General features: G+C 45.0%; 1 protein-coding gene and 1 non-coding gene across 3 annotated transcripts in view; both read left to right on the top strand.

Moving 5' to 3' along the window:
• Positions 1 to 10,157, top strand: part of FBXW2 (F-box and WD repeat domain containing 2) — a 112,552-nt gene extending 102,395 nt beyond the window's left edge. For both annotated transcript variants that reach the window (XM_063935949.1, XM_063935948.1), the window contains exons 7-8: positions 7,637 to 7,806; positions 9,193 to 10,157. In XM_063935949.1, the coding sequence (XP_063792019.1) occupies positions 7,637 to 7,806; positions 9,193 to 9,481 (459 nt within the window). In that variant the 3' untranslated portion in view covers positions 9,482 to 10,157. The remainder of the gene's footprint in view (positions 1 to 7,636; positions 7,807 to 9,192) is intronic.
• LOC134951269 (5S ribosomal RNA) lies at positions 3,083 to 3,201 on the top strand. The gene has a single exon (XR_010184041.1). It is a non-coding gene; the product is annotated as a 5S ribosomal RNA (ribosomal RNA).
• Positions 10,158 to 20,150: the final 9,993 nt, after the last annotated feature.

The following is a 20,150-nucleotide window of genomic DNA, read 5'->3' as shown; positions in this document are numbered from 1 at the left end:
TCTTACCATAAGACTCGTTTTGTACCTGTCCGGTAAAAGAGAGGGGGGGGGGGGGGGGGGTGTCTATGTTCTAAGCCTCGGAGAGAGATAAAGTAGCAGCCAATCAGCTCCTAACTGCCACGTTACAGGCTGTGTTTGAAAAGTAACGAGTTGGTTGGTACTTTATCTCTCTCCAAGCCTTAGTACATAGACCCCAGGGTATTTAAATGGCATTATAATAATTCACCCCCTTATCAGCGTCTCTGCAACGACTGCGCTAAGTGTAACTTGTTTCAGTAAAGTGCAGCAATGTTGTTTCAACAAAGTTATACACCGAGGTTCCTGTCAAGCTACTGTATATAGGGCCCAATTCAGACCTGATCGCTGCTGTGTGAATTTGCAGAGGTTTGTGATCGGATAGTAGTGTTCCCTCTAGAAATTAAATGGGGCAGGGCGCCGGACTCTGGGGGCATATTTGCGCGCGCCCGAAACGGGGGATGTGCCCATGCAAATTAGGGGGCGTGGCTACGCTTACGTCACTTTAGTGTGCGGTGCGGCCCACAGACGCTGCTGTAGGGGGTGTCCGTTGCCGGCGGCATGCCCAGCACCTCCATCGGTGCTGGGCTTCCCCCAGTTCTCTCCCATAGCGTGAATGGATGTCGTGCGCATGCGCACGGCATCTTTACACGCTGGGAGGGCAGGAAGCGGGCGGCTGTTCTAGCAGGGCGCCGCAAAAGGGGCGGGGCGTGTTTTGCCATTTAAAAACCGGGCAGGGCGCGGCGCCCTGCTAAAACAGCCTAGAGTGAACACTAGATAGTCGCTGCCCAGACAGAGTGAGAAACCGCCCCATACAAGTCTGCGTACACCGTGCGAAAAGCTTTGCATACGCCAGTCAGCTGCAAATGTGTTTACAACTCGCTCAGCATGTAATGATTTTTCCAGTGTGTGCGCAGCCCAGGACTTAACTCCTACAGTGCGATACACGCAGGCTGATCGGGGCCGGAGCTGACGTCACACACCCGCCCTGACAACGCTTGGGAACGCCTGTGTTTTCCCTGACACTCCCAGTAAACGGTCAGTTACCCACTCCCAAATGGCCGCCTCCTGTCAATCAATCTGCGTTCGCATAGCGATAAAAAAAAAAAAAACCCACAAGATTTTTTTTGCAGTTTGGGCTCGCACGTGCGCATTAGGATCCATACACATGCGCAGTCGTTCGATAATCGCCCGCTGTGCGATTAGGTCTGAATTAGGCCCAATGTCCATTCTTTCCAGCTAGATCTCTTATATGTGTTCTAGTGTAAAAATAAGATTATTTCTCCTTCATCCACTAGGGGCCACTGGAGTGTAGTTACAATGGGGAGATAGTAGGTGGTATTGGTAGCTGGCACTTTAAAAATTCTCACACTGTGGCTAGCTCCTCCCCTACTATCTCCCCTCCAAGCCAGTCTTAGTTAAGTGCCCGAGGTAGCTGGTTCACTTGGGTTTAGCTGAAGAATTTTCTTCTTTTTTCTTTATTATTTTATTTTTCTTACACACACTCACAGACTGGCAGCTCTGCCACTGCCAGTCTGCACCGTGGGAGCTGCCGGCGGGGTCCCATCGCAGCTGCGTGCGGCTAGGGATGGGCCCCGGCTGAGGGAGACACTGAGCTCTCCTGAGTTGGCGGACACCGCTGCGTGCGGCGCGTGTCGCGGCCACTCCATCCAGCAGAAGATTCCGGCAGCATGGCAGCGGTGAGTATCAAAAATGGTCGGACACCGCTGCGTGCGGCTTGTGTCGGGACCACCCCACCACAGAAGATTCCGGCTGGACGCCGCTGCGTGCGGCGTGTGTCGGGGCCGATCCACCAAGAACACAGTGGTGAGTGAAGTATACTTTATTTGTGGTGGCTATGTATGTTTTTAGAGCAATCTGTTTATTGTTGTACAACCCACTCCAGAAGGGCTCTCTGGGGCTGTAATGTACTTTATTGTATCCTTACCTGTCCTCCTCATGGAGAAACAGACAGGATGATTGGGGGAGGCTGAGTATGTGTTTATACAACCCTGACTGAAAAACGGGTGTGTGTCATTCTGATAACCCTCTGCTCCCCCAGCTCCCCGCACCCCCCGCACCCACTCAGCGCGACTCACAGAGCCGGCACAGGGATCCCGCTCGAGCGCAAAGCAATGTTTAAATTTGGCGCCTTGTACGGAGGGGGCGGAGCTAAGTCCCGCTCTGTAGAGCGAGCTCAGCGCTCCCTGCTCCCAGGCGGCGACTCGCGCTCTGTTCAGCGCAACACTCCCCGGCGGCGGCTAGCAGATACAGGGCTCTACTAGCGCTGTATAGCGGGCTCAGCGCTCAGCGCTCCCCGGCGGTGACTCGCAGGCCCAGCGGAGGGTACAGCTCGCTTCCCGCTTAGTTTTGCAATAAGGCGCCATAGCCGGGGGGCGGAGCTAACTCCTGCTCTGTACAGCGGGCTCAGCATTCTCCGCTCCCCGGCCACTGTTATAGTGTAATAGGCATTTATGTGAGTTTAATGCACATGGTGCTGAGGAGAATGTGATATAGTCAGAGTGGCTCAGCACTAATCCAGTTATCCACTATATAGATTTTATCGCATAGCCCAGAGGAGTTTCACTCTGGCGGCCATTTCCTCCCTGCACAGACCTGGCTTCATATTTGCAGTGTCTCCTATAGCCCAGTGGGCTAATCTTGCATACTCAGAGACAAATACAAATAAAGTCCCAGGTATATTAACAGTTAACCCGCTTTACTCAGCGGGCTCCCAGGTCTCCCCGTCGCTAGGCAACAGCTCTGGGATTTGTAACTTTTCGATACTTCAGGCTGCTGAAATATAGATACATTCCTCCTGCAGTAGAGTCCTCTACCCAGCATTTTCCTACTTGCAAATCAGGGAACCTGCTCTATTACAGTAGCTGGGACTCAGCTCAATAATAATTAAAAGGATCTACTGTGCAGTATTTATTTACCTACGGTGTGTGTGTATATATACATATATAGTTATGTTTGTGCATGTATATATATAGATATATATATTTAAGTGCGTGTAGGTATGTATATAGATAAATCCATAAAATACCAGATATAGGGGATAAAAGCCTACGGCCACACCACCCTGAACACGCCCGATCTCGTCTGATCTCGGAAACTAAGCAGGGTCAGGCCCGGTTAGTACTTGGATGGGAGACCGCCTGGGAATACCAGGTGCTGTAGGCTACTTCCGCAATGTTTTCTAATAACAACATCTTGCACATAACATTTTCCCCCATCTTTCTCACAGGCTGGTCACCATTTTGAAAAGCCAGCGGAACCTCAGAGAAACATCTGGTGCACCTTAATTAGCGGTACACTAAATACAGGGCGGGGTGTTGCCTTCCCTTTATTATTCCTTGTTGTCACTAGTTACTAATGCTATTTGTAATTGTGGAATGCGTGTAAGGCATCAGACAAATAGCGCTGCGGCTCAGTACGCTAGTAGCGGGTATCTGAACAGGGGTTTGAATCCAAACAAAACTTTAAGGAGAACTCCTATAGCCTAGGGCTAAGACTCCTGTCCCACAGCGCAGCGTTGCTGGTTCAGGTCTCCGCTGCTCCAGAAAGTTTATTTTAATCGTATCGGTCACTACACATTATAGTGCAGACCTTACGTAGGGCTCTGTTTATTTAACCCACCTTTTCTCCTTTCGTTTGTCTCTCCTGGGATAGTCGAAGAATTCCCTCTTAGGTGTGAAGTATGCGGCGGAGCCATCTGCTTCGCCCTCCACGCACCTGCACACCCCTGTTTGATCAATGATGCAGGTAATGTCACTATTAACCAGACAATAGCTCATCAGGTAAGCCCTTGGACTTTGGTTTCCAAGGTCACAGGATCAAATCACAGCGGGACCAAACACACCTTTCCAAAAAGAAACTTTGCTAACATTCCATGCATTACTGATGTCTGTTTTCTGTGGATCTGAACCAGTGTCTCAGAATATACAGGTACATAATACAGCAGTTCATCTGATACTGCAGGTAAAGGAGGAGGACACGTCAAGTCCATCAGGGTTCCACGCCATTGACGAAAATGACAGCGACTGGTTCAGTTTCGGATGAGCTGGGCAGGCTCCGGTAGGCGGCCGACAGACACCCGAATACACAATATCAGGTATCAAACAGGGTTTGTTTTCCTATCTTTTCCCCGCAGATGGCAGGAGATGGTATCAGAACCTCTCTAGGGTATACACCTCGGTGTATCGCCGGTCCATCAAGCCGCCGTTTTCCTGAGGCAACCTTGCTCAGGGATCCATCGACATATGCGGCAGCATGGTTCTACCGTATCCGGAGCAGGTAGGTTGGGGAACAATTGTCCTCTAGGTTACAGGATGCTTCGCATCAGGATCAATTGATACTTTGATACAGGTCAGAATCACGATTCTGCTTTATGTTCCTTGGAGGTCTCCATGTCTACAGACTCGGACCCTGCATCTTCGCTTGGGCTGTCTTAACCCGACGACCTCTGGGGCTGCGACAGTGACAAGTAAACATGAAATCCTACGGGGCAGATGGTTCTGGGGAAGGAACTTTCTGCAGGATTTCTTGAACCAATGGAGGTAGGTCCACTTTGATTTCTCCTACTACTGCCCCAGCTCCAAGACAGACCTTTACTGGTCTTCCCTTTAGATTGTTTCGTGCCCTTTCAGGTTTTTGACTCCACACGGGTGATATCTTCGTCGCCAGGGGTTCTCAGGGTAAAAAGGCTGAAGCAGAGGTTCAACATCCTCAGTCCAGTCTGATTTTATGTCATCCTATACACCCATTACACCTGCAGGGTCCCAGGGTAGGCGCAGGTCGATGGGAGAAGGCTTGGGCGGTTACAACCGTCTCAGGAGTCCCTCGGCATGGGTCGGCTGATTTACGATGACAAGAGAGTCATACTGCAGGCTGCGCTCCATAGGTTTCTAACCGCAAAGGGTGTTGATCCCTGTTTTACACATATCATTTGAATTAGGACAGTTCTCAGGCCTTTGTTTTCTTTTCACGTTCCGAAGCCAAGTGGCTCGGACAGGCCTATTCTGGCCTTACAATCCTTTTAGTCTGTGATTGCTAGTTTAAACAAGAAAGGGAGTTTTACGTGTCCCTTGTCTTCAGAGATGCCTGTTTACTGATTTCCGTTGGACAGGCTTTTCTCAGATTCCCCCTTAACAGGATTCTCATTTTCACTGTAAGTCCTTTACTCTTCTCTCTTCCGCTCCCACAGAGTTTAGGAAGATAACAGAATAACTCTTTTTCAAGGGCAGTGGGTGACGTTGGTTCCCTAATGGGACAATTTACTGCTACTATCCCACTCTGTACATTAGGTGGCTTCTGAATATCCGGAGGATCCACGAGCTTCTGATTCGACACAGATCCAATTTATGCTCCGCATAGACGTTTCTCAACACGGTCCGTCAGAGGTTTTTTCATTCCTCGGCACCAGAGACTCTATTTCTTCAGTCAAGTTGCGACGTAATGAGTGGTCGCCTCCATTCCTCTCGGAACGGGGGACAACAATCTTGTTTCCAGATCAAGCCACCAGGTCAGACTCCTGGGTGAGGGAACATGCCCCGGAGTTTTGTCAGCTGGTCCGCTGTGGGCGGAGATTTCGGATCGACCTCAGGGCGTTCTGACTGACTCTTTAACCCTTTATTACTCTCGGACGGCAGTAGCCGTGGAGGCCCTCAGGGCTCCGGGGAGTTTTCTGGTTATTCTATCCTGCCTCCTTTTCTATTTCTACTTCATGTTCAGTAACACAGGAGGGGATTATGCGTGCTAGTCCTCTCGGTGGCGCTGGTTGGGCCACGCATGACTTGAAGATACAGATACGCCTGTTGTCAGTAGAGGAGCCTTGGCTCCTACCTCGACGGGACTGTCTACTTCAACAGGCTCCTTTTTTTTTTTTTTTTTTCTCCTTGTTCAATTTTACACTGGTTTCGGTTACCCGTGTGACTGTTCACGAGACCTCAGAAGGGAGGAGTTCCCTAGTTCGGTTAGGCCTACTGGGCTCCGATTTCAGAAGTCTATTACCTCTTCTCGCTTTTGCCACTTTGGGAAAACTTTATGGAACATAATGAAGATAAAAGGGGGTTTTTCCCCCTTCTTCCAGTTACCATTCATCTTTGGTTTCTCTGGGAGGTTTTTTGCTCCGCTGCGCTTCAAACCACACTGACCGGAATTTTAGGTCTCTGCCTTTTTCGCTTTTCTTCCAAATGAGATTAGCCTAGCGGCCGTAAGTTCGGCCTCTTGTTCAGGGAGTACTCTATTGGCAACTCCCCGGGCTCGGCTTCGGCCTCAGCGGTCGTTTCTTCCAGAGGGGAGGTCCATTTTTCATATAAATCTGACACTAGTGGTTTTCAATCCTCTCTGAATGTTGTCAGGGCTCGTCAACTCTCTCTACAGAGGTCTCAGGCTATTCGATGAAGTGTTTTTTCTTCTTTGCTCTGGACGATGCTCCCGTACTAAATAGCCGGGGCCCCAGCATATGCTGGACAGTTGGATACATCTGATCATCAGACAGTCTTCTTGGCGGTTACTAGGGAACCTCCGTTTTCCAATTCAGCGCGCTTTACGCGCATTGTAAGACCTTCGTGGGCAGCCGCCCGCGGGGTCTCCATGAATATTTTGTCGGGCGGCTACTTGGTCAAACCGACATTCGTTTTGTCAAATTCTACAAGTTTGACACTTTTACGACCTCTGCATCACTGTTTGGCCGAGCAGTTTTTACAGGACTCTCAGCGCTTTCCCACCCGTTTTTTGGGAGCTCTGGGACGTCCCCATTGTAACTACACTCCAGTGGCCCCTAGTGGATGAAGGAGAAATCAGGATTTTGGTACTTACCGATAAATCCCTTTCTCCGATTCCACAGGGGCCACTGGACGCCCGCCCAGCGCTGTTTCTCCTGATTTTTGTTTGATTAACGATTGCAGATCACCATATGACTGCTTGTTGGGTTCAGGCTAGCCTGGTTTTTTGTCAGGTTCTGTTCCAGGTTTAGTTTGTGTTCGCCTGGTTTACAGGGCGTCGTTAACCTCCTCTACCTTACGGTTTGTTTATTACAGCTCTCCTCGGGCACAGTTTAACGTAGACTGGCTTGGAGGGGAGATAGTAGGGGAGGAGCTAGCCACAGTGTGAGAATTTTTAAAGTGCCAGCTACCAATACCACCTACTATCTCCCCATTGTAACTACACTCCAGTGGCCCCTGTGGAATCGGAGAAAGGGATTTATCGGTAAGTACCAAAATCCTGATATTGGTTTTCTCCTTCAACCTCAATCAAATGTTTTATTTATTCAGCCAAACACCACTGAGCAAGTATGATTACACAAGCAACCTTCATTATATAACAATACTGTCGTATACAGATTAATAGACGGTGACTGCACCAGTGCTATGCTACTCGCATACCAGCAACGTACATGGTAAATAAAACAAAATAACAAAGCTTCAGATGAAAGACGCTTGGCAGTATATGAATATAATAGTGAAGATGTAACTCGGGTGTATCAGACCATAGCGGTACCGGATATATGCTGGAAATGCTTGGAGCGTGCTAAATACAGCAGTATGTAGGGTTTCTAGGGAAGGGGACCCCACCAAAGTATTACACAGAGTCTCATTTCTCCCCTGTGTTGCAGATTTGGCCTATCGGAAGAGAAATTAACTGCAAGTGTCTGAAAACGCTGTATGTGTCGGACAATCGCAGCATCTCCCTCCAGCCACGCCTGCACTTTGACGGCAAATACATAGTCTGCAGCTCTGCCTTAGGACTTTACCAGTGGGACTTTGCAAGCTATGACATCCTGCGGTAACTATACCATGTTCTTATAATGTCTTGTAACTAAGCCCTTTTGTTATAATGTCTTGTAATCCTTGCGCTGAGTGCTCTTCTCAGTGACTTCAGTGTACTGTGCGTAGATTTAGGTGGTCATTCCGAGTTGATAGCTCGCTAGCAGTATTTAGCAGCCGTGCAAATGCTATGCCGCCGCCCACTGGGAGTGTATTTTAGCTTAGCAGAAGTGCGAACGAAAAGGATCGCAGAGCGGCTACAAAGTTTTTTTTGTGCAGTTTCTGAGTAGCTCTAAACCTACTCAGCGCTTGCGATCACTGCAGACCATTCAGTTCCTGATTGACGTCACAAACACGCCCTGCGTCTGCCCAGCCACGCCTGCGTTTTACCTGGCACGCCTGCGTTTTTCCGAACACTCCCTGAAAACGGTCAGTTGACACCCAGAAACGCCCTCTTCATATCAATCACTCTGCAGCCAGCAGTGCGACTGAAAAGCTTCGCTAGATCCTGTGTAAAACTACATAGTTCGTTGCAATAGTACGACGCGCGTGCGCATTGTGCTGCATGCGCAGAAGTGCCGTTTTTTTGACGAATGCAGCTAGCGATCAACTCGGAATGACCACCTTAGTCTGTCAGTAGCTGGCAATAGCGAGTGGTTTTTCTGTATATCACTAGCATAAAACACAAGCCAACTGGCGCTATAACACAGATGTTATTCTGCCGAGGGGGACATGGTGTGATGATTACATTTGAATGCCCTTTTGTGCGGAGATTATAACATCAGTAACGTTGGATATGGTTAGCCTGCCTCCATCCGTCTGTGTACTATACTTCGTGCTCTCTGCGGGTATTTGGTCCTATTATAAAGGCGTGATGTCACAGCAGCCTTACCGATGATCCCAATTATGCAGAGCTAATCAAATGACATGACGCAGAGCGGCTGATTCAGAATTAAACGCAAGCCCGCTTTCCACTCGGATTTTGCGTGTTCCTGCAGTGCAAATGCACACCTACGGACGATACTGAGTGGTAATGAGACGTTTGCACGTAGGTTAGTGAGGGTGTCTCGGGCGTGTTGGTGGAATTACGGGCTATGCAAATTTGTGAATAAAGACAGACTGATCTCTCACACCGATGCTGGTGCCGTCATAATGATGAGGACCGTGAAGCGGAGCTACGGCGGATTGGGCGGCGCAGACGCACAGATTCGTATATCTGCACGTGGGAGAATATCCACTAATCTGTGCACGCAATGTTTGAGTGTCAGTTACAGAATGAGGGAATCCTGGTACCCGGATCTACACAACCATTAATCTGCACCTTAAAATTACAGCTCTTTAATTCTTTTGATTGTATTTTTTTTTTTCTTTTAATCATGCGGATTTCTCTGTTTTCCCCCTGTAGAGTTATAAAAGCACCAGACTCCACAAACCTTTCCTTGCTGGGCTTTGGGGATATTTTCGCCCTCCTGTTTGACAACCATCACCTGTACATCATGGACTTACGGACTGAAAAAGTCCTCAGCCGCTGGCCCTTACCCGAATACCGAAAGTCCAAGAGGGGCTCCAGCTTTCTGGCTGGAGAAATGGCCTGGCTGAACGGCCTGGACGGTGTGAATGACAGCGGTCTGGTCTTTGCCACCAGTATGCCGGACCACAGTATCCACCTGGTGTTGTGGAAGGAGAACGGCTGAGAGCACGGGGAACTTGGGGACTAGATGTTTTTAACAGGACACTGGGTTGGACGGACGGATCAGCGAACACTTTCAGAACATAACGTGCATGAACCAAAGTTTCCCACAATGCAGTGCACAATCATTATTTTATTTTCCTTTGGATCACTTTTGGAAGGAAATAGCCTTTTTTTTCCGGACACCATCCCAATACCGCATGATGAGACCATTTCACCGGGTATTTTTACATTCATCGAATGAATTAATTTTGCAATTCTTCCTTACCGGTCGGGCCGCAATACTTTTCTCTAGGCTTGTTTTAAAGAATAATTTCTTAGGATATAAGATCACTCCATGGTGCAACAAATCCATTTGTACTTATATATTTCAGTCTTTAATAGTGTTTATACATGTAATCTATTTTAATACGAAAATAGTCCTAACAATTTGCTAGTCTGTCTATAACGTGGACACATCGTCATCATAGGAGCGAGCAGGGGATGCCGCTGACCTGACATCACCTCCGAATGTTATATAGAGCGCACTTCAGCCCTGGAACGAGCAGCGGGATCTCTCTCCAGCCATGAGCAATCGTATAAAGACTGTTATTTAGGGTGATGTCACCTGTACACTTATGGGGGGAGGGGAATTCACAATCTCCCCCGCTCCGGTCACAATAAAAGCTTCACGTACCCTGGTTACGGCCTCTGGTTTTACTTCAGAAGGAATAGTATAACAGTAAGGTGTGTGTATTCTGGCGCAGTCTGAAGTGTCAGCCCAATCTCACTCCTCTTGTGATTTGCCCAGCCACAAATCACAAACAATCAAGATAAATGTAAGGGTTTGTTGAGGGGAAATCAAAGGCGATACTTGAAACCAAAAATGAAATACAAAATTATAAAATAAATCAATATACGTCACATAGAATCCCAATGAAATGATGTTAATGTTGATTTTTTCTTATCCAATGTCTATGATGAACTTTTTCTTATTGGTTCAGATCGACGTGGAATACATAGGGGAAAAAAAAATTGAAAGAGGGGCATACAATGTGTAGCAATGTTTGTTATGGTAATAGCATCAAAATAGTTCCAGTGACTTCTCCCACAGAAAAGAAACTCTGTAGGGTGTGGATCTTGATAGATGAGAAAGGGACAGTTCCTCACCACCTTTTCATATAGAGGTAAACGTACCAACACTCACTTAAGGGAATGTATCACCATACATATCAAGGTATCTTTATAATTTCTAAGAAGAAAACAGCAAAAGAAGTCGAAAATTCGTTCAATTGAACGTACCACACTCACGTTCTTGGAATGCGGGTATCCTCATGTAAAGGTATCTTTAGAATGGATGTACGTGAGGCCTTCTCTTTTTCAAAAAAAGGGTCATTTATTGTTACAAGTCACATTAAAATTACATAAAAGAATTTTTCTCCTTATATGTTACCATAAAAAAGGTATAGATACAATAGGTGGGTCAGATGGAATGAGACTGACAAAGGTGAATTCCGGACTATCACCTAGGTGACACCAATGCACTTTACCTTCAAAAACTTTTGGTGGCAACAGGAGAACGCAGTAAAAACACGGATAAATCACTGTCTGAGTGCACCAACGACGTTTCGACCCTCAGGTCTTTTTCAAGGTGTGTACCCAGACAGTGGTAGACAGGATATTTATACTCTAAAACAGGAAGTAGTAAGGAAGCATGGGTAATATTTTTACCTTAAAATCTGGCTCCAGTTTTATCTTATCAATCTTAATTCCTATATCTGTGACCAGTACTTATATTGTTTATCAATGTTTTTCAATATTTTAATAATATAAACAGTTTAAAAGAGGTCTTATTCTAGAATCACGGTAGCCACGCTTCCGCGTTCCAGTATGCGTTTCACTGAACCGGAAGTGGCCCGCGATTACATTTCTACTGAGGTCTCCTAGTGTGTTCACACTGCTATCCCTGCTGATACGGTTATACAGCGGTTCGGCCTGCATGATCAATGTTTGTTAGAAGCAGACTTAGATTCTATTATAGATGCTCTCTTCCGTGATCTATTATCTACGGAGGCCGCACTTCCGCATTGCATTGTGCGTTCCACTGCCCGGAAGTGATCTAGACGTTGTCAGTTCCCACTATACTACAGAAACATAAATAATATTGTATATTGTAGTCCTCATAATCTTAATAAATTTATATATTTAGAATAATTCAATGAAGGGGAATCAAATCTCCCTAGTAGTGGACCCGTTTTCACTATATCTATTATATTACACACTACAAGAGATAGAGTAAAATTTAAAAGGAATCTTGTATGAATATATATGGCTTTCGCCTCTGTGTATATCTCCCATAATCTCTCTTTTTTAACCATAACATATTATAAATCATTTTATACACTGGTTTGAAAGACATAAAAATACTGTATAATGGGGAATTTATAAATCTCCATATAATGGCCATAAATGAGGAAAAAGATAATTACAGATTTATAGAGAAATTACATGAACCATTTTAATTCGAAATCCGAATTTAAGCCACAGGGGGAGAGGGTGTTTAATCTAAAGATCCAGCTCATTTCAGCTTTAGCGAGATTGGTTTCAATGTCCCTATCCCTCCAATTGGATCTGATTTGCTGAATACCCAAAAAGAACAGTATTTTAGAAGTGGAACAATTGTGTTTTTTAGAAAAATGTTCTGAAAGTGAGTGTGTTTGTAGGCCTTTCTTTATATTACGTATGTGCTCTGCTATCCTGGTTTTGAGAGCCCTACTTGTTCTGCCCACATATAATAAACCACACTCACATTTTACCAAATACACAACATTAGTTGTGTGACAAGTGATAAAAGTATTAATTTTATAATCCACATTATTAATGGTAAAACTGGTGATTTTCGAAGTATCCGATTGTATAGTTCGGCATGCTATACATGTGCCGCATCTGTGGAATCCCTTCGTACGTATGGGATTGGTGGAATCCACAGATAGGGCGCTTTGTACCAAAGTATTTTTGAGGTTTTTTCCTTTCCTATAAATAAATTTTGGTTGAGACGGAATGATTTCTTTCAACACAGGATCTCTTAAAAGGAGATGCCAGTGTTGTCGGATGATCTGCTCCTGTTTTTTGTAATTGGCCCCAAATTCTGAAATGAAAGCCCATTCTGCCTGATTAAATTTAGACTTTATATTTTCTTTTTTTAGGATATCTTTCCTGTCTATGGCTTCCACTTCTTCTTCTTCCGCTTTTTGTAGGAGTTCTGAATTATATCCTTTTTTCAAAAATTTCTTTTTCATATCATTCTTTTGTATCTCATAATGATGGTTTTCACTACAATTCCTCTTTAACCTTAGGAATTGTCCTTTTGGGATACCCTTTAACCAGTGTGGGTGATGTTGACTTGAAAAAGGAATAAAACTATTTGAGTCCGTGGGCTTTGTATATCCTTTGGTATGGATAGCATTATCTTTAATATATACTGTTAGATCCAAAAAATGTATTTCTTCTTTGCTGATGTTGTATGTTAATCTAATATTCTTATCATTGGAATTCAGATGGGAACAAAATTCTTCTAGACGATGTTGATCTCCTTTCCACAGAAAAATGATGTCATCTATATACCTGTGCCATGACACCAAGTCCGCACCGGCCGATGTATGGCTCCACATATGTTCCTCCTCCCAATTTGACATGAAGAGGTTTGCGTAGCTTGGGGCGAACTTGGTGCCCATGGCGGTGCCAACTTTCTGTAAAAAGTATTAGATTTGTATCAATTACTTGATACACGTTCTGGCGCTATGATTGTGCTGGTTCTCTAAGCTGCTGTTAAAGTGAGGGATAGTCAATCTCTCATATACTGCAAAAACAACATGTGAAAAACATAAAAACAGCGCTAATAAAGAAACTAAAAAACAGGTGTTTCCTTAAAAAGCATTGTATACGTTTTAATAATACATATAAAATAAAAGAGAAACTCTCATGAATATACACCATAAAATGATGGAGCCTCTAGAACCAGTCTCTGACCCTCGACAATTAGATGTAAATGTGCACACCTCTTGGTATTAACAATGTCCCTGTGACCGGTCACAATATCAACAGGATCCTCAATTTAGATATGCAGATGAGTCCGATCTTGTAATATATTTACCAGGATTGTAGTGGATTGGCCGGGTATCCCACCTAGCGAAGATTCAGAGGCTATCTCAGATCCAACGCCGATGTTTTTGGTGGTTTTCCCTTTGTTAATTTTCCACGTCCATGGATTAGAAATGTCCAAGATGGTGATAACTGCAATGGTGTCCTGGAGGTGATTTTGAAGTGTCTGGGTCAGGGCTGGTATCCTTACGCGTTTCGCTGGCGTTTGGCAGCTGTCTTCCTAAAAAAGGCCCCTGATCTTCTCTAAAATTGTCAAAGGCCTCAAAACGATTATATGTGTTAACTTGAGGTCTTCTGTTCCATCTGTTATATCCAGAATCTCTTCTTGCAAATCTTCTTGGATATCTCCATTCATTTTGTTGGTAACGTTCTTCTTCTCTATTCCTTGGTGGGTGTCTATTTCTTTGTTCTCTTCGATAATCCTCATGTGTGTGCATGTTGTCATCCTGATAGTCAATCGTATCTCTTGCAAAGGTAACTTGGAAAACAATACTGTAAGCAAGAACAAAATGGTTACCTTTGCAAGAGATACGATTGACTATCAGGATGACAACATGCACACATGAGGATTATCGAAGAGAACAAAGAAATAGACACCCACCAAGGAATAGAGAAGAAGAACGTTACCACAGATGGAACAGAAGACCTCAAGTTAACACATATAATCGTTTTGAGGCCTTTGACAATTTTAGAGAAGATCAGGGGCCTTTTTTAGGAAGACAGAACAACAGGTGGAATACCAGATATTGAAGCATAAAAGACGGGGCAAAAGAGGGGGACAAAAAAAGAGACGAAAGAGAAAGAAAAAAGAAAAAGGATCAAATGAGAAAATTGACACGAGTGAGGGAGAAGACATACAAATATTTAACCTAAGCTCACGTAAATTAACAAAAGATGAAGAAAGTCTCTTACATAAAGGCCTCAAATTCGCCCCTACATCCACTACTGATCCATTTAATGCTCATATTGATGTGCAGAAATTTTCTAGGAAACTTGCTCTAAAAAAAATTTTTGCGACCAATATTGCAACGAAAACTACAGATTCAGATACCGCTCAAGATACACCGTTTAGAAAGAAATCTACCTTTTTTCCATCACATGTGAAAGGATGCATCGTGGAGAGTTTCACGAAATCTGTGTCAGAAGATTTCAAAAAGATCAAGCCCTTAGGGGCAACAGCAATGAAATCCTACCGGAAAAATAATATGACTAGAAAAGAGAGAGCAGCTTTAAAAACCCTCCGGAATGATAAAAATATAGTGATAAGGGGGGAGGAATAACAATCCAAGATAAGGAGGATTACATCAAAGAAATTAACACACAATTGAGTACAAATGGTACCTATCAGAAATTAAAATCTGATCCAACAATAAAAATTAAAAATAATTATCTTAAGCTCATTACCAAATATTCGGAAAAAGGTACACTAACAAAAAAAGAGTTTGATTTTTTGAATATTGATCACCCCAAAACCCCGACCATTTATACCTTACCAAAGGTTCATAAAAATCCCAAACAACCACCAGGGCGCCCAATTATTTCGGGGGTAGGTGGTTTAACCACCAACCTTTCCGAAATGATTGATTTTTATTTACAACCACTTGTCATTAAAGAAAAATCTCATTTGAAGGACACCACAGAGACCATCAAAAAATTGGCAGAAATTGAATGGCAAGAAGGGACATTTTTGGTTACAGCTGATGTTACATCACTGTATACCATAATTAAACATGAAGATGGCCTAAATGCAGTAAAATGGCATCTAGAAAAATCAGATTTGGAGATGGAGAAGAGAGAATTTATCCTAGAAAGCATCCAGTTCATACTTAAAAACAATTTTTTCTTTTTCAATGGAGACTACTTTTTACAGAAAGTTGGCACCGCCATGGGCACCAAGTTCGCCCCAAGCTACGCAAACCTCTTCATGTCAAATTGGGAGGAGGAACATATGTGGAGCCATACATCGGCCGGTGCGGACTTGGTGTCATGGCACAGGTATATAGATGACATCATTTTTCTGTGGAAAGGAGATCAACATCGTCTAGAAGAATTTTGTTCCCATCTGAATTCCAATGATAAGAACATTAGATTAACATACAACATCAGCAAAGAAGAAATACATTTTTTGGATCTAACAGTATATATTAAAGATAATGCTATCCATACCAAAGGATATACAAAGCCCACGGACTCAAATAGTTTCTTTTTCATCCACTAGGGGGTCACTGGAGTACTCTTGGGATATGGACGGCTTAGCAGAACAAAGGCACTGAATATTTAAATTTAGAACTCTCCACCCCTCCATATCCCAGAGTACCTCAGTGTACGACCTCAGTGTTTTTTCGGTGCTCACAGCACTAACATCGGCTTGTGGGAGTTCCCACACTTTGTGGAAGATTTTATTAATTTTTCATTTTTACTTTTTACTTTTTCATTTTTACACATCCCTTCCCAGTTTCTGAAAAACATGGGTCCGGGATGGTGCCGCTGCAAGGCAGCGCATGGCGTGTCGGTCCTCACAAAGAGCACCCTCACAGCCACAGGCAGCCCACTGTCTCCTGCAAGCTGGACGGAGCTTACAGATAGAAGCCCCGTCGCAGCCATGACCTGAAGAGCTGGACGGAGCTTACACATAGAAGTCCGTCGCAGCCATGAGAGAGCTGGACGGAGCTTACACATAGAAGCCCGTCGCAGCCATGATCGGAGATACAGAGCGTAAGGTAGGCTGGGGAACGGGGCGGTCAGCGCAGGCTGCCGCCCCGCTATGTGGGTCAGTATTGTAATGCCGCTCCCGCCGCTCATACATCCGCCCGCCACAGCGTCCCAGCCGCTCCATACAGCGTCCGGCCGCCCATCCCAGCCGCTACGTCCGGCCGCCCAGCAAAACACTCCATCAGTTGTCAGCGCTAAGAGGGTGACAACCGGGCCGCCGCTCCGTCCGGCTGCCTAGCAACGTCCACCCGCAGACGCTCCGTCAGTCACCAGCGCTAAGAAGCGGAGCGCTCCTGGTGACCTCCGCTGCTCGGCAAGAAGGCCTCCCTGCAAGTCTTCCCGGGCTTCCCGCTGAGACACAGCGTTACAGGGAGCACGGGGGGAAGGGGGGGCGGTGGAATCTGGCGGATTACAGCGGCAAGGTTATGTAAAATACCTATAAGCCACAGTTTATGTATATATATATGTGACATGTATTCACTAGATAATAGGCTATTGAGCCTATATTAATGATAGTGAGGCATGTATTGTAACACTGGAGGCATGTATTGTAACATGCCCTGTGATTATCATAATAGGCTATTGAGCCTATATTAATGTCTGTTATTATCACTGTATAATAGGCTATTGAGCCTATATTAATGTCTGTGGTTATCACTGTATAATAGGCTATTGAGCCTATATATTATTCACACTAGAGCATGTGTTGTACCCTGCCTGTGATTATCATTGTATAATAGGCTATATTAACACTGAAGCAATTGTAACTTGTTCTGTGATTATCAGGGTCAGCATGGCAAAGGGGCCATTTTAACCATGCTTCCTGTTGTTTTACAGTTTGTAATTCCGGAACTTTCCTGCCATACATCTCTACGCCACCAGAGGCGCAGGGGTGTTAGTGGGAATTTTGGTTCGGGTTTCACATAGGCTGCCCATGTGAACTGTTTTCAGCCATAAATAAATATATATTACACACCTTCAGATAATAACTTTACTAAGTCGTGCAGGTGTCTGTCCGTTGCCTATTGTGTTGTCTGTCTGCATAGGGAGTAAGGCTCCAGCGCAGACTAAAAATACTTTTAAACTAGACATAAATCTACCACATGTTCACTATGTTTGTAGGTTTTCAGAATCCCAGATCCTATGTTAAACATTGGCAATTCAAATTAACTCCGCTCGACAGGAGCGGTAAGATCGACGGAAGTTATTCCGCAAGCTCTAACAAAGGAGTCTCAGTCTTTCCAAAGGTACAATTTCCCTTTGGGTACCAAGGTGTTAATTTAACTGGTCTTATAATTTAATGCAGTCTGACAATTCTATGTCAGACCTCACAGGGCACATTAAACCAGCAGTCAGATAGTGCGGGGTTTGGGCAACCATACATTGCTAATGACCAGTGAGTCAATGTCTCAAATTTACAGAGACTAAGGAGACTCTAACATCTAATCCGTCGAATTTAATAAACGACAGATTTTCAATGAGTTTCTTATTTAGAATATCTGACTAAGATTTAAGTCTATTTACCCGTTTCCACATCTAAATGGGAGAATCCGCCATTGGTGAATTCGTCTGTGTCAAACATTATAAAGACCCAAGATACATTTGGGTCACTAGGCGCTCTATGTATGGAAACAATGACGATCACGTTTCACTTATCGTTAATAAAAAGCTGCAGAGTATCTCTGTAAAGCTTCTGCTGACGGCTGTTACCTCGATTCTCGCTTTTTAGCGTCGCTAGTTTCAGCACGACAAGGCCAGAAGTTGTTTGGTAAAGGCTAACATTGCCTCCTCCGGTATCAAAACGGAAATACTTTGGTCCGGCGTTTAAAGTCTTTAGAATCCAGTCTTTTCAAGGCTGTGGTACAAAAACAGTCAAGACTTGTAACGCCAGGGCGCTAAAGTCAACAAGCCAGTGGCTTGACGGCCTCTTAGGCCATCTCAAATTTCCAATTGTGGAAGCGCGCCTTTACACATTTGCCGGGTTTCCAGGCATCCACTCATGGATGTATCCGCTATTTAAAGGTTAAAATACTGCCTCTGTCGGACGAAATTAGGAGTTTTGGCAGGTTGCCATTCAGTCTCTGCTGTTTTCAGCTGTTTTTATTTCCAGGCCTGGTACACCACCAGAGTCAGGGTTACTTATTCCCCTCTGTTTGGGGTACCGAAGCCGGAGGGCTCCGTCGCAGTATCAATCAGCAAGTCACTTACTACAGTTTGACAATGGATTTCTGCGGTTAGTATTTGCATATTTGGAGCCACAAGATTGCATGATTGCGCTTGATCTTCAGAATGCGTATTTACCCATTCCGGTTTGGTCACCGCATCACAGGTTCTTGCGTTTTGCAATACGCCACAACCATTACCCGTTTCAGGTTCTACCGGTTGGCCTCATGTCAGCACCTCGGGTATTCACCAAAGTGATGTTGGTGATGATAGCTCATCTCAGAGCCCTGGCAGTGACAATCGTTCCATACTTAGACGATCTGCTCATATGAACTCTGTCTCAACAGAGGTTCCTCTTACTTGCGCTACTAACGTACACCACGGTTGCAGTGCAAGTTAAAAAACAATCGCATCTAATTCCGTCTGAACGACTTCAATTCCTAGGCATGATTTTACATACGGTCAATCAAAGAGATTTACCTACTACACCAGAAAGAACAGACATCTAGTACAATTAGTGCAAAAGCCACGCACACTATCGATACATTGGTGTATTTCGCCTATTAGCAACAATGATGTGTTTTCAAGGCGCTTTAGTTCGCCGGGTTTCACTCGCGTTTCCCACAGGGGGCGAGGGTGTCTATACTCTGGGCGAGAGTCTCAGAGGTTGAGGAGTTGTAGTTAAAAAGGTCAGCGACAGGGGTTCTAAAACGGATCACGACAGATTGCTGTCTATAAATGTCCTGGAACTCCGTGCAATTTACAATGCACTACATGCTTCGCTTTCAGTCTGTCCAAGTGCAGTCAGACAACGCAACGGGAGTTGCATACACAACAACCAGGGAGGACCGAGAGGCCGCATCGCAATGCGGGAGGTAGCTCGAATCCTCAAGTGCCCAGAACACCATAAGGTGATGTTGTCGACGGGGTTCATTCCGGGAGTGGACATCTGTTAGACAGAATGATCTCACCCGTCGGGATTTTCATCCAGAAAACTGGGCATTAAATCAAGAGGTGTTTCACATGTGGATACACAGGTGGGGTTACCCTCAGGTATACATGATGGCATCTTGCCACAATTACAAACGCTCAGTATGTGTACAGAACGACAGATCACAAGGGCAGTGGCGGTGGAGGCTCTCACATTCGCGTGGTCGTACAGCCTCGTGTATCTGGCTCCACCGTTTTCCGCGCCTCTCTCCGTTGCTAAAACGGATCATAAGACAGTTCGTCACAGTCATACTAGTGATATCTCATGGGTTTCGGAGAGCTTGCTTCTCTAATCATACTCGCACACGATCTTTGCCCGCTCATAATACGTCCAACCTGTTACAACAGGGACCGTTCTTTTACCCCTATTTACCTATGTACCGCGGCTGCGGTTGACGGGGTGGGGGTTCAGACCGCCCTCTTAAGAAAATACATAGGGCATTACAGTATCGGTTATACCAACCATGTTACGAGCTAGGAAGCCGCTTACGGCAGCTCATTATTACAAAATTTGGTGTGCCTATATAGGTGGGTGTGAAGCTCGGAAGTTCCGACTTCATCTTTCAAGTTACCCGTATTCTGTTATTTTACACACGGGGTGGAATGGAAAACTGCGTTTATCTGCACTAAGGGTGCAGGTATCTGTGTGGTCAATTTATTTTCAAAGA

The sequence above is a fragment of the Pseudophryne corroboree genome, chromosome 8, assembly GCF_028390025.1.
Source record: "Pseudophryne corroboree isolate aPseCor3 chromosome 8, aPseCor3.hap2, whole genome shotgun sequence".
NCBI lineage: Eukaryota > Metazoa > Chordata > Amphibia > Anura > Myobatrachidae > Pseudophryne > Pseudophryne corroboree.
Note: the sequence above shows the minus strand (reverse complement) of the source record. Positions and strands in the feature narration are given on the sequence as shown.